Genomic DNA, 14,103 nt, shown 5'->3' with positions numbered 1-14,103 from the left:
TATGGAAACCGTGTCATCACCTAATGAAAATAATGTTATTGAATTATTGAGAGTAACAAATACATTCTGCTGAATCTTATTTTGTCTACTCATGTATATATAACACAACATTCTGCGTTTATAATGGAAAAATCATTCTGTATGGTTAAGACAGATTCAGTTGAATACGATTAGCTACATAAAATAATGTGATGAATTGCAATTAATTGGTTTTAATACTTTTGACAGCTGTAATTGTTTTGCATGTAGAGTGTCGTGGAAATGTCAAAGTATTGTAATTATCACATTTTTCCCACATGGCCCACCCCTAATTTAATGTCAGGTAATCTGTCTTTTTCTTCTAATTCCATGCCTCTGCTCATATATTGCTCTTATAGTAGAACGCCGAAAGTGATTTACTACAGAATTTCCTATATCAAATAATGTCCTTTATCCTATTACAGTGTGGTGAGAACTGTTTCCTGTCAAAGACATCACCCCCATCTCACCTCTGAGTAGCAGCCAGTTCACCTCATCCTCCATCCTAATCTCTATGAGTCATACTGGGGCACTGAGCCCTCAGCATGTGTCTGGCCCTGGATGTATTGACTACTCTTGGATGATTTTGGGAGAAATGGAGGAAGCATTTGGGCTGTTGCTCAGCTTTTGACTCCCTTTGGACTAGATCATCTGTGGCCCTAAGTATGAAATGGCCAGACCCACATTAACCCCTTTCCCATCTAGCCAGCGCAGATCCAACCACCCCCTTCTGGACCCTGGGGCTTTAGGGTCGTTCATTATTAATCCCTCATTGAAATGATATGCTATCCACTTGTGAGAGAGCATAATGAAATCTGACGCTATTTAGAATTCCAACTTGGCTCAGCAATAACCCAAAGGAGAGATAACTTGAAAAAATGTTACACCTCTGTTTAATCCCCTATGACAAGATGTATTGCCGTTCAGCGATTGCTATGTAGTCAAATTCTTAATTCTTTGCAGTTATTCTGAGTGAATATGTCTGTATTTAGGTTCATACTGATAGGTTTCAGATCATAAAGTTTTTGTTAAAATATAAAGTATTAATTTAATTTAAATTGAACTGGAATTATGTTAGTTAAATGCAAACTACATATATCAAATCATTGTGATTCAGTGAATTAAATCATCACCCCCACCCCCAGAATACAGAAAGATAGCAAAATACGAAACAATAAAACAAATACAAAATCATGAAAAAAGGACATGAATGAGAACGGGAGCTGTATATCATGCTGTATCTTATTTCACATGAGCTGGGAGGACTGTACCCAGTAAATGGCTGTTTAGCCCAGAGATTCTTGCTCCAGGGGCATCAGAAAAAAGGACTCCTCTGTTAACAGGATCTCCTCAGACCTGTACGCAGCAAAGCCAATGAGGGTGAGACAAGGTCTCCTCGCGCAGGACACAAATTTCTGCCTCAGCGGTGATGCACATACTGAGGACTTCATCAAGAGTGGAGGACATCCATCACTATCCCAGCCATGTTGCAAACACAGCTCCAGTCAAGGAGATCACCCAATGATGTGCCACCACCATGTGGACAAGATCGATGTCCCCAGTTTTTACAGTGGCCCTTTGAGAAGGTGCAGACAAAGTGCTCCATCTGTTGTGTGTTAGGATAGGGCTACATGATTTATTTTAATATTTAGAGGTGTATACACAAATTGTTATTAGCCATTTGGAAAGCGTGCTCTCCTGATGCTTTAGTCAATCAGTGCTAAGCGACTGTATGTAATGATGGATCCTGTGGAGCTGACACAAAACCGTGTGCCCTGTAAGTAGGTAATCGCAGTCGAGCAGGTTTACATGGAAATGTACGGGGGTTTAGATGGCGTCGGAGGATGCCTGATTTGCATAATTACATGTGCTGGATTTCAATTATGGGATTTTAGCCATCAAGCGAGAACAAATGTGCAACTAAGAGTTAGCAAGCAGCAGGGTCTGAAATAGAAGATAAATGGCTTTTTATGGTGGAGTTATTGAATGGAGCTGCCCATTTCCATAGCCGGTTCCTGGGGGATCAAAAAGGGAGCCCCCGGTGTCTCAGATGGCGCAGCGTGGAGGGAATGTTCTTTGTTGTGGACTCCCTTGTGCTCTCAGCAGGGAGAGGATGGGCTTAGAAAGCAGGAGTGGCTGAAGTACCTGCCATTAAAACAGATCCAAAGGCAGAACAGCTGGGGCCCACCAGTGGTGGGGTTTTTCCTCTCCCTGAGTAGCACCCTGATTGATCTGTGAATCTCCTATTAACATTTAGTTACAGCCCAGAGCTTTACACCACAGGCAAACGCAGTATTATGGAGGTGTGCTCACTATTGCGAATCATTCTTTTAGAATGTTCTTAATTGAAGAATCTTAATTTAGTCTCTAATTACCACATTATCTCCTCTCTCTGAGTTTTCGTTTTCAACACAAACTACACTTGTTTACTTTTAAAGCATACTTTATGCATATTTTTGGTTAATGCTTTACTAATGATTGACAGTTTACATGGTTGGTCACTTTCTTTGAAAGTAAATACTACTGCCATTGCCATGGTGTCATTGAAAACTGAAGGAACACTGTGTTGGTATAAGGGGTTAGGCTTATCTCTAACATTGGTTAGAGGTTAATCTCTGTTTTTTTGCAACAAAGCTCTGTGTGGGTGTTCTCAAGGAGCTAGGTGATAAGGACTGTGTGGTTGCTTTTGTTCACATGTTGGAAGTGCGGAAGTTGCGATAATCATTCTGTGATATTTCTGTCCAGTAACTGGTGTGACCAGTGATGATTATGTGGGCCAGTGCAAGCATTCCATATTTACACTGAATATTCTGTTTTCAGTAACACTTCACTTGCTATATAACATTGACATAACCATGTCATAAACATGTCATGGTAGATGTCATATGCTGTCACGAGTGTCATGAAAGATTTTGTTCATAACGACATTGAGTTACTATTACTGGTAATTGTAGAAGGGATATAGATTATATCCCATAATCTAATTTAAATATTTTTGATACTGAATATTTTTTTTCTAAAGAATATATTTCTCACACCTAGAAATGAAGTTCAGACATGGTGAAAAACTATAGCACAGGAGTTTAAACAGGGTTTCCATTACAATAAAACTGGGTGACAGGTGACCATTTGGGAACCTTTTAAGGTCGCGGGTCTGACTGAGAGTGACTCATGAGGGACGCTTTCTTTGTTGACTGAATCTCAACACTGACTTTGTGTTCAATTTTGTTTCTAAACCAGTTCACGTCTGCATTATAATATGTTTTGATTGGTAATGATTAATCAGCAGTAGATTGTCTAATTTACATATGAGTTGCATAAAGCTATAACTACAGAGACCAACTCTGTGTTAGATGGGGAAGATACCTGCGGGTCCTCTTTCTCTTGACTTTTAAATTTGTAGCCTGCTGATAACTTTCTTCAAACTTTTGCCTTAATTAAGCCTTTATTTGTGAGGTTATGCATGTTTGTGTGAATGTGTTAACCTATTGAGATTATTTGTTAATATTTATAATGTAATTTCACCACTCTTTTAGTCATATTACCTTTCTATGTTCCTGTACTCTTTTATCATTTTTCCTTTTGACATTTTATTATCTCTTGTTTGGAAATTCAGTGAGACTTATCTTAGGCATACTGTGATGAATTACTCAACACTGTCATGACAGATGTCACAATGTTTGATATCATGGCAGCTTGTCTCACATCACATACTATAGGGTACTGTTCATAAGACTACATGACACCTACATAAGCTTGTCATGAGAAATGACTGCCCTGTATAAACATTTATTCCAGTAGGCGTTGTCTGTTATAAAGGCTGCTTTTGTCACCTTTGATGTCGAGTTAAATCAGTTAAAATGAGTTCAGTTTCTGGCGCTGGGCTGTATCATGACACTTTTTTTTTTTTTTTTTTATGAAAATGACTAACTAGTAAATTAGGGTATATCACCATGACAAAATGCTGATGTGACATAGCTTAAATATTCTAATTGCTAAAATGAAAACTAACACCCACTAAAAAAATCCCACTTTTGTTCAATCAGCCTGATGTGGCAAGTTATGATGTCACTGTGGCATATACTGAGTCTGTCATTTTACCCTAGAAATTGTCATGGCACAACCTAACTTTTTTTCTGATGTTAACTTGAAGTAAAAAAACGACATCTCAGTTGACGAATACACCTTTTCAAATAACTGAGTGTTTATGTAGGTCTATGTCAGCTGTCATGAAGGGGTTATGTAGGTGTCATGCAGTCTTATGAACACTGTCCTGCTGTAGTGTTACCATTTTTGCTGTGTACCCTAGTTAGCCATCCTGATATCAAACATGACATCTGTTATTGCAATTACCAGTAATTCTAACCCTGCAGTTATGTCAAGACAAAATCTTTGGGGCAGTCGTGGGCTCGAGGTTAGGGATCTGGCCCTGTGACCAGAAGGTTGCCGGTTCGATCCCCAGGGCCCAGTCCGTGACTGAGGTGTCCTTGAGCAAGACACCTAACCCCCAACTGCTCCCCGGGCGCCGTGGATAGGGCTGCCCACCACTCCGGGCAAGTGTGTGCTCACTATAGAGTGTATGTGGTGTTTCACTTCACGGATGGATTAAATGCGGAGGTGGAATTTCCCCGGTTGTGGGATCAAAAAAGTATCACTTAATCACTTAATTTTATAACTTATGATAACAGAATGACACCTGCTATGACATGTTTATGGCATGGTTATGTCAGTGTTATGCAGCAGAGTTTACGTGTTGCTTTGTTTTCTGCAGAACTAATAGAAAGACACTCGGTTGTTAATTGATTTAGCCGCTTTTTTTTGTAATACTCATGTGTTCAGTAAAAAAAGGTGGATATTTCTGTAAATGTTCAACCGATACTGAAGCTTTACCACTTTAGTGCCTGCTTTAGTAGGGAGTGGTTAATAGGTTTATTTCTGCCTTCGTTTTAGCATGAATACGTTTGCGCTTAAGACACTAGCATAAGCTGCTTTATCCTCACACCTTTTCAGAGAATTTCTTTGTGACCTCAACCCTGTATAAGACCTGAAATTACACCACCTAAATCTGTGGAACCACGTTTGATCTTCACTGCTTTCACTAACATGGCTCTCTAACCCTCCATTTTAATTTGAAGGACCCTGTAAGTGTAGCTTTGATGTTTTATTCACATTCCATGCTCTTTAAACCTCATTAATATTTGAAGAGAAGCCATGCAGGAAAGAAATAGGTGTGAGAAAAAGACATTTTTGAGCAAAGGTGCAGTTCTTTTGAAAAGAATTGTAAAATATTAGCATTTGAATTTTTAAAGATGTAAGTTTTTTTTTTTTTTGCTTCTATTGTCAGGATAGTGATGAACAGCTCAATGTCACAAAAAGCATTTTTTAGATTTTGGGTCCCAAACGTCCATACTGTGCATTCAAAAGCACTGGTTGAAATTTCCTATCTTTACATCACTTTCCTGCTCAGATTTTACTGTTCTTGTTATTTGCTTAGTCATTAACAACTTCAGTGGTACTTCAGTGGAGAATTGTGTTGAAATAAGCATTTAAAGGCACGTTTGTTTGAATACTCACAGCATGCACAAAATTGATTTTTACTTGCAAGTGCTTCAGCTCTGTTCTTGTTGTGTTTTTTGGAATATTCTGATGATTTTGCCTGTGGGGGTTTTGAGGTGCATTAGCTGATGTTAAGCTAGCCTGAAGCTTAAACACCTGCTCCCTCTGCATGTCATCTAAATGAGCTATCTCCCTTTCTGTGGAAGCTGCGGGAAGCCTCAACTAGAATGAGGGTAAACGAATGATGTGTGTCATTGCCATTTTTCATACACACCACCGTGAACACTGCTGCATTGGTCTGTCTTTATTGTTCAGATAGTTACCGCTGAGCTGCGACAAAAAGAAAAGGGTTTGAAAAAGGAAGTCGAGAGGGGGAGGAAAAGACAGAAAAGGAAACAAATTGTGATTGACTCCCAGCAGGTGTCCTTCAGGTTCATACTGAGGCTGTAGGTGAAAAAAAGAGGGTCAGATATACTTTCTGACAGAGGAGTTCCACATCCACTTATCATCTTCCCAATGAAGCAGTGCACTGCACATTGCATCAGAAGCCTCATGTCTGTCATCTTCTACAAGGGCAAAGAGGGAATGATGAGAGGCTTTGGTACTGTTTAGGGTTCAGCTGTGTTGTATATTTTATTAGAAACAGATGTGGGTAGTAACTAGCTGTATCAGTTACATGCAACGTTTTGATGGATTTGTAGTTTAATTTGTAGTTTTTCTTTTACAGAGGTGTATTTGTATGAAAAGTAATCTACTTTTTACTGAGTTTCATCTATATTTTTATTTAATTTAATTCTTTTCTCTTGGTTCAGCATATGGGCTGCTTTGTTTTTGTTGTCATTTTGGAGTTTCAGCATTTTATTTTAGACCACAAGAAAAAGGCCAAAAAGCAAAGCTTGGGTATATGGTTCTAAGACAAACCTGTAATTGAATTGAACCTTCCAATTTACAGAAGTGGCTCCTTAGGGAAAGAAAATGATTCCTCTTGCCATTTTCAGTTTCAAATAAATGTTGACCAACAAAAAACCAAATGATTAAATAAAGCTTCAACAAACTTTCAGAATCTAAGACTATGACTAAAAGCTATTTTAATGGTAATGGAAATGTCAAACAGTGGCTAAAGGTGCTACTGTTTTCCTTTTCTGTCTTGCAATGCAGCCACATTCAAACTGTTTGAGCAGAATCTGATCAACAGTTAAAATCTCAGCCACATGGAGCTACATGGTGTCAAATGGTTTCTACAAGGATGATTAGACAAGACATTTATAATTTGCGTTCATGCTGACTGTTGGGAGGCATCGAAGAACTTCTCCACTATACATATGAAACCACTAATGACGTCCTGCTCAATACACAGAATATTACAAAACAGAAGCAGACCATGTGAGCACCCCAACATCATCTGTAGCCTCCGTTTAAAAAAAAAAAAACAAACAAACAAAAAAAAAACAGAAGAATTAAAAAATGGCAGTATGAAAGTGTAAAAAATACCAAAAAATGCTATTCATTATTTATTGTATTTCATGGTACATGCTGTAGCCCTCATGCTGTAATATTTTAATGTTTACTATGTTTATTTTATGTAAATATGTACATACTTTTTTTGTGTTTCAGTTTTCAGCCCATTGTGTCTTAATTTTTGGCTTTGGTTTTGACCGTTTGTCCATTTACTGCTTCAGTGAGTTACTACTTCTATGGTATTTATGTACTCTATCCACTGCTTAGACACCGCAAAGTTTTACAGTAAAGAAGCTGTTATTACTGCACTGGTAAAAGCAAAAGCTGCGATTATGCTGCTTTTTGTCTCACTAAAACGGAATCCACTGGTGTTGAGCTGAACAAAGGGCGGATTGGTTTTGGATTGTAATCCTGCAGCAGCTGTATCCTCCTGCTGCCATCGTTGCTCAGTGGGCCAAAAAAACCCCAAACTCACATGAGAAGATCATTATAAATCCCAAACCGCTTGAGCTTCTTTAACCATAAATATCCTCAGCCTCCCTCTGCCTTTTTTCCCTTCCACCTTCCTGAAAACCCCTTGTTTTAATGAACTGGATTTTCTCCAAGTGGAGGGTTAGGCTCTGGAGCAGACACCTTATCTGTCAGAGGAGATCAAAGTAGCTCCTAGGATCAGAACTAAGTGAGCCCGACTGGTGCACCCAGCATTTAATTAGGCCCTAATTGGCGCACAGCTAAACAGACCCAATGAGCAGGTGTAAACAAGCCGGGATACAATCCATGCGCCAGCAGGGATACCTCTAGGGAAAAAAAGCAAGCTGTGGGTAGTAATGCATGGACCAAATACTGCCTTGTATTAATGCAGGATGATGAAATTATGCTAATGAATGCATTAGCAGCGAAACTTGAGGGAAGAATTTTTGAAGAGCTGTTGCAAGAGCTTCTCCAGGTAGAGATTGCGAGATGAAAGGCTAAACGATTTTGCAAGGCCAAGTAGACATAAACGTTAGGATACCTGGGAGCATTCCCCTTTCTGTTTTGTCTGTGACTTCTTGCTTATTTTTTCTGGGTTTCAGTAGCGACTCCTCCGCCATTAGAAGCATTGTGGGTTTCTTGGTTTGATCTACATGACAGCTTTCTCTATGTAGGCCTCTGTGTTGGGGTTGTCTGCAGTTTATCCCTTGCTATTCTGTTTATTTAAAATTCTAGACAGGGTGAATTATTGAATCAAAAGAGAACATATGGCGCTTAAATCCATTATTGATGGTAGTCAGAATTTCTTTTTATACATGTGCCTGGTGCCGTTTGCTTTTTTCAAAAATCCAGATACACTTTTGAAGTGTGAAGTTGTGAACTAATCTCAGAAGCCCAAATGCGGTCCGCTCTCCCAGGATGCTTTTGAGAGAGTTATTGAAGCCCTGCCAGACCCTGCCTAAACACAAAGACACAAAAAATGACTCGGTCTAATCCAAATAACAATTTCCTTTGTCCACTTTTGCTGAGCAATGCACTGCCTTGGCCGGCGCAAAGACGATATTTCCATTGGAAACCATAATAAAGAAGTGAAGCTTCAAAGCAGCCCCAGCCCACTTACAGCCAGCAAGGTTGGTCCCCGTTAAGCCTTGTCATGACAATGGATGATGTTTATTCGTAGCTGCTAAATAGCTTGGGGCCTTGTAGTACACTGCTCACTGTAAACAGTGATGGAGCAGGCTTTTAACCCTCACCTCTGCTAGATTATTCCTGAGCAATGATCAAACTGCTCGAACGCCTCAGAGACGGACCCCCACTCGCCTAACCCTCATTGAGGCTGATTTACAGTGAGAGCACGGACCTTTTGCTGTGAAAAACAGCAGCTCTATTTAATCTTAGGCTCTCCCTTTGCAAAGGTGTATCCAATCTATCAAAGCTGTTTAAATATTAATATTGAGTTAGTAATAGCATGGGGGGATGATTTGGAATAGGTTTGTGCAGTTCTGAATACACCTCATGCAAATCTGCAGTCTCTATTTACACTACTGCTTGCTGATGGCACTACATTCATCACCAAGCTCTCTTTTACTATGCTGCATGATTAGGGAGGATAGGGAGGCCTTATTGGTTATATTAGACATGAATTCAACCATTTTCCAAAATTTCTGCACAATTCAGTCCTTTTAACAAAATCCTTGGCAAAGAGGTAAATGCCAGGGTTTAAAACGCAAGATAGTCTCCAAAGATTATGTATTTTTTCAGATTTGACATTGTTTTGTCATTACATCTACTATATTACATGTAAAACCCTGGTCACTGGTCATTTTGGATAAATAACATGGCTATACCTGGTTCCCATTACCTCCACTGTAAAGAAAACTTTGCTAGTAAGTTTCTCTGCAATGCATCATTTCAAACCTCTTTAAATTACTTTTTTTTTTTACATCTCTTTCATTGAATTATGTGGGAGTTTTGAATATTTGGTGGAAATTAATATTCAGTGCTTTAATAATACTTGGTGGGAAAATCAGTTTTGAAAATAATCCAAATAAGAACAGACCTAATTGAACAACAACAAACTAAGCATAACCTTTCAAAAAATCTATAGAACAAACTAGAAGGCTTAAAAAATAATCTGGTATATTTAAATCGAGGAATTGAGTTAAATCGAGTAATTGTGACAGCCCTAGTTTATGACCCAGCAAATCAATGGGAGACAGCACGTTTATGAATCCCATCCAAGCGTTAAGTGCCATAATAAGCACCAAAAGCTCCTGTTGGCTTCCTGTTTTGATGGATTCGTTTGTGCCGTACAGTAGTGAGCCTGTCTCCATTGAATGGCCACAGTGGTGTGCATCAGCGAGGCATGATGAGCCCACTCACAGCACACCTCTCTTCGTCATTGAATAATTCATCATAGTAAATGTGTCAGATGAAGACCTGAGCCGGCCCACTGTCTCGTTTTTCTGGAGAGTAAGCAGATTCACTTGACTTGCCCAAAGATATAGTGTTTCCTGACGCTTGTGTTTTTTATGCATTGCAGAGAATGTGGATTGTGCTGTAGTCTTGTTCTGTTTTGTTCTTAGGAAACCAGTCACAGCTTTGTGATGAGGGAAAAACTTTTACACACTAGTGAACTTTTAGGCGCTAGTAATATATTGCAACATTGGTATCACTGATTCAGTGTGACTGTTACTCATATAAATGCTTTCATAAAAGTCCAAAGTTTACTACATTTCAATCAACATATACAGCAGTCAGTTCTGACCACATAATCTGCTTGGTCTGAGTAGTTATATTCTGTAGTTTCACAATAACCACAATCCGCTGAGCACAGATTGCTAATTAAGGACTCATTTTATGTTGCAGCTAACCATTAAATTTCTACTTTAGTACATTAAAAACAAAAAATACATTAGATAACTTCTGTAAGAGTACATTTGAACTGCGGCAAGCATGGTTAGTAACCTGTCATTACCCCTACGCAAGCTTTTTGGTCAAATAACTAAACATGGAATTGACCAGAAACAAACAGAATATAATTCGGCAAACAAGATGGGCTGTGAAATGTTCTACAGGCTGACTTGAACACAACACTATTCAGATTAATCTGGCAAGCTAAAAAGTGAGCTTAACCTGATATTGTGACAGTTTTATAGCTCTATCTGTAACAATGGATGCAATTGATGGAAAGAATGGCCTGTTCTTTTTTTGATTTTGCAGAACTGTTGTTCAAAGGTAGTAAAACACTTAAGATTGCATGTTATCACAAATATCAATGCTGTAATGATCTGCAGTACTCACATTCAGCTAGAGCCTGTCATAGCCATAATATTATTCATAATAACTCGTTTTTTTCTGTTTAACATTGCTTGAAGAGCTACATAACATTTTCTGTTGAGTTTTCAGTTTAAAATGTTATGCTATAAAGTCACATTATGTTGTAACTAATGAAATCTAGGCAGATTGGTAATTGATCAGAATTTGCCTCTGTGCTAATCTTAGCTCGATTACACAGCAGAAAAACTATACTGATCTATCCCTACAATGTGATCTTTTGCTCGCATACAAAATATTATTCCCTTTAACTAAGTAACATGCTCTAAATGTAGGAATTTTGGCAAAAAATTACTGCACTACAGTTACTCGTTAGGTTAAATTAAATGTGACAGTCACAGAAGAAGAGAGCATTTGTGGGCGAAGAGTTGATATGTCAGTTCAGACAGTTCAGAATTCTTTCTTATAATACGCTGAAATAAGGACAATTGACTGAACTTTTCACAGTAGTAGTGGTGCTCCAGTCTTTTTGTTCTTGCAGCAGCTTAGAGAGGCTGATTTTGTGTTCAAAGCCAAAGAATGACTCAAAGCACTGGCAGCACATTGGTTTGTTGGACCGCTTTGAGTGACCCAAATTGATAAGGGCTTGCGTAGGTTTACGTAGTGTTTGGGCTTTCAAAAGACGTCATGTGTCAGTTGTCACACCAAACCCAGCAGCTGAAAAGCAGGATTAGAGTGCTGAGTGTGAGCGTGGCCTCTAATTTGTTCTCCCACACACCACAGCCCTGTTGTTGTTTTTTACACCTAGCCATGACCCTGCATGTGCTTTCAGAGGTGGTCCACTGTTGGGGGGAGCAGGCAGGGTGGTCCCCAAGGCGGCTCAGAGACAAGCATGTGACCACAGCCACATGGCGAATGCTACTGCCTGTTGGAATCACGTCAAGAGAAGAAGAAAACTAGTGGAGATCTTTCTGTCTTACATAGAACTTTTATGCACAAATAATGACAGTTGGGCCGTCATGTTTCAGTAATTATATTGACCGGAGATTTGGTAGATAATAGAGCTGCATAAGATGAAATATCATGATGATTGTGATATATTTTAAAACACACTGTTGAACCCTTAATGTGACTTAATTAAAGAATGGGCTGCATTATTATTGAACAAGATTATTTACACTTGTTGGACTATATCCATTTATTTGGAAAAACACCCACAGAAGCGCTCACCACACAAACATCTGAGACTGATTAAGATACGGACAATAAAATGTTTTGTGAGTATTTATAGTGTTCATTTGTATATCACCAAAGCTAGCAATGTGCTGTGCAGCCCTATTTGAGATATTGGGGAAGAAAATAGATTTCCTGCTAGTTTTCAAGCACTGGCCCAGTTGAAAATACTTTGAAGACAAAGTGCATTGCTGTCATGTCAACTGTGTACACACACTTTTTTTCAGCATCAGGAAAACAGCAGAAAACTTATAAAAAAAATTACACAGAAGCCTCAACAACTAAATATATATATTATATAGGTAAGGAAGATGCAGAAAACATTCCACTTCAAAGGTGAATGTTCTTTTACTCACCAGGCAGCAAGAGAATTGCCACTCAGCTCTAGGCAGGTGGCTGGGAGAGCAGGCAGGTCACTTCAAGCCATACACTTTCTCATTATGGTAGGTACAAATACTGGAACTGACTACCCCGCAGCCCAGTGCAGAATAGCACAAACAACAAATGGCCACCTGTTAAGCTAACGCAGATGAACTTTCAATGTAATCTTTTTCAGTATTTGCTTTTTTTTATTACAGCTTCCATTATTTTTCAGGAAACTTGCTTTTAGTTTCTTCAGAGAAATCTGCAGTGATATATTTGGCACTTCTAAAGTTGAGGCTTAGACGTTGTTTGCAGTGCTAAACATACATCAGACATGTGTCCTATAACTATCGCCCCCTCATGAATTCCACCTCATGTTATGTGGGCTCTGTATTTTCACAGGTCTTTCCAGCAAGGTTATGGATGTAGAATATGTAGAGAATTAGATTTGCCCATGTTGTCGTCCCAGTTGACTAATTGTATTTCTTGTAAACTCCCAAGTGCTCAGTGCTGGATCAGTGTCTTCAGGAGGAGGTGTCTTCCTCTATAGCTCAGAGAGTGTGTGTGTGTGTGTGTGTGTGTGTGTGTGTGTGTGTGTGTGTGTGTGTGTGTGTGTGTGTGTGTGTGTGCGCTACAGGCTGGCCCACAGCAGCGGGTGATTCCAGACCTGGAGGTGGAGAACATCCTGGCAACGCTACCCGCCTTCCCCCGGGGAGCACCCCTCCAGCGAGCCAGACGCTCCGCCCAGGCCCTCAGCCGGGCCGCCAATTACTCACTGCTAATGGCCCAGCAGCAGGTGGGTCTGCCGTGCGCGAGAGACTGACTGACTGACTCACCACTGTAGCTTCATCTCACATTCTTCTCTGCCCTCAGCAGGGAGGACATGGTCATGCTTCTACATTTCATGTTTCTCTCTTTATCACATATTCTCTCTCTCTCTCTCTCTCTCTCTCTCTCTCTCTCTCTCTCTCTCTCTCTCTCTCTCTCTCTCTCTCTCTCTCTCTTTCCCTTCCTACAATGCACCCTCAGAGAATGTAGAACAGAACTGGATATGAATGCAGAGAGTATCTGTGTATCAATAATAAAGTTATAGGTATGGTGCCTGCTGCTGTTTTTCACTGGTTTTTTTTTTTTTTTGTATTTTTTTTTTCTTTTGTTTGTGGTTTTTATTTTTTATGCACTTCATTTATATGTGGACTGTTTGTTCTTACCTACATTATCTTACGCCTGTTTTATCTATCTGTCTGTGTCACTGTCTGTCTATATCTGTTTATCTTTATGTCTGACTGTCTGCATCTTCCTCTTTTTCTCCTTTTTCTCTCATTATTCGTCAGACCACCCCTGTCTATCTCTCTCTGGATCTGTCTATCTATCTGTCTGTCTTTCTCTCTGTCTGTCTGTCTTTTTCTGTCTCTGTTTTTGTCTCTCTAAATCAATCTGTACATGTAACTGTGTCTATCTGTCTATCTATCTATCCATTTATCTGTCTGTCTGTCTGTCTGTCTGTCTGTCTGTCTGTCTGTCTTTCTCTGTCTTCTTCTGTCTCTCTAAATCAGTCTGTACATGTACCTGTCTATCTGTCTATGACTCTGTGTCCATTTTCTGTCTATCTATCTATGTCTTCCTCTTTCTCAGTTTTTTCTGTCTAGATCACAATGTCTGTCTGTCTGTCTGTCTGTCTGTCTGTCTGTCTGTCTGTCTCGTCCTTTCTCTCCCCTCATCTCCTTT

At 39.4% G+C, this 14,103-nt stretch overlaps 1 protein-coding gene across 1 annotated transcript in view; it reads left to right on the top strand.

Annotated features, from left to right (window-relative positions):
* LOC108423576 overlaps window positions 1–14,103 on the top strand; it is an 84,034-nt gene that overhangs the window by 51,832 nt on the left and 18,099 nt on the right. The window contains exon 9 of the mRNA XM_017690973.2: window positions 13,013–13,171. Within this exon, the coding sequence (XP_017546462.1) occupies window positions 13,013–13,171 (159 nt within the window). The remainder of the gene's footprint in view (window positions 1–13,012; window positions 13,172–14,103) is intronic.

This window comes from Pygocentrus nattereri, chromosome 20 (genome assembly GCF_015220715.1).
Source record: "Pygocentrus nattereri isolate fPygNat1 chromosome 20, fPygNat1.pri, whole genome shotgun sequence".
NCBI classification, from domain to species: domain Eukaryota; kingdom Metazoa; phylum Chordata; class Actinopteri; order Characiformes; family Serrasalmidae; genus Pygocentrus; species Pygocentrus nattereri.
Note: the sequence above shows the minus strand (reverse complement) of the source record. Positions and strands in the feature narration are given on the sequence as shown.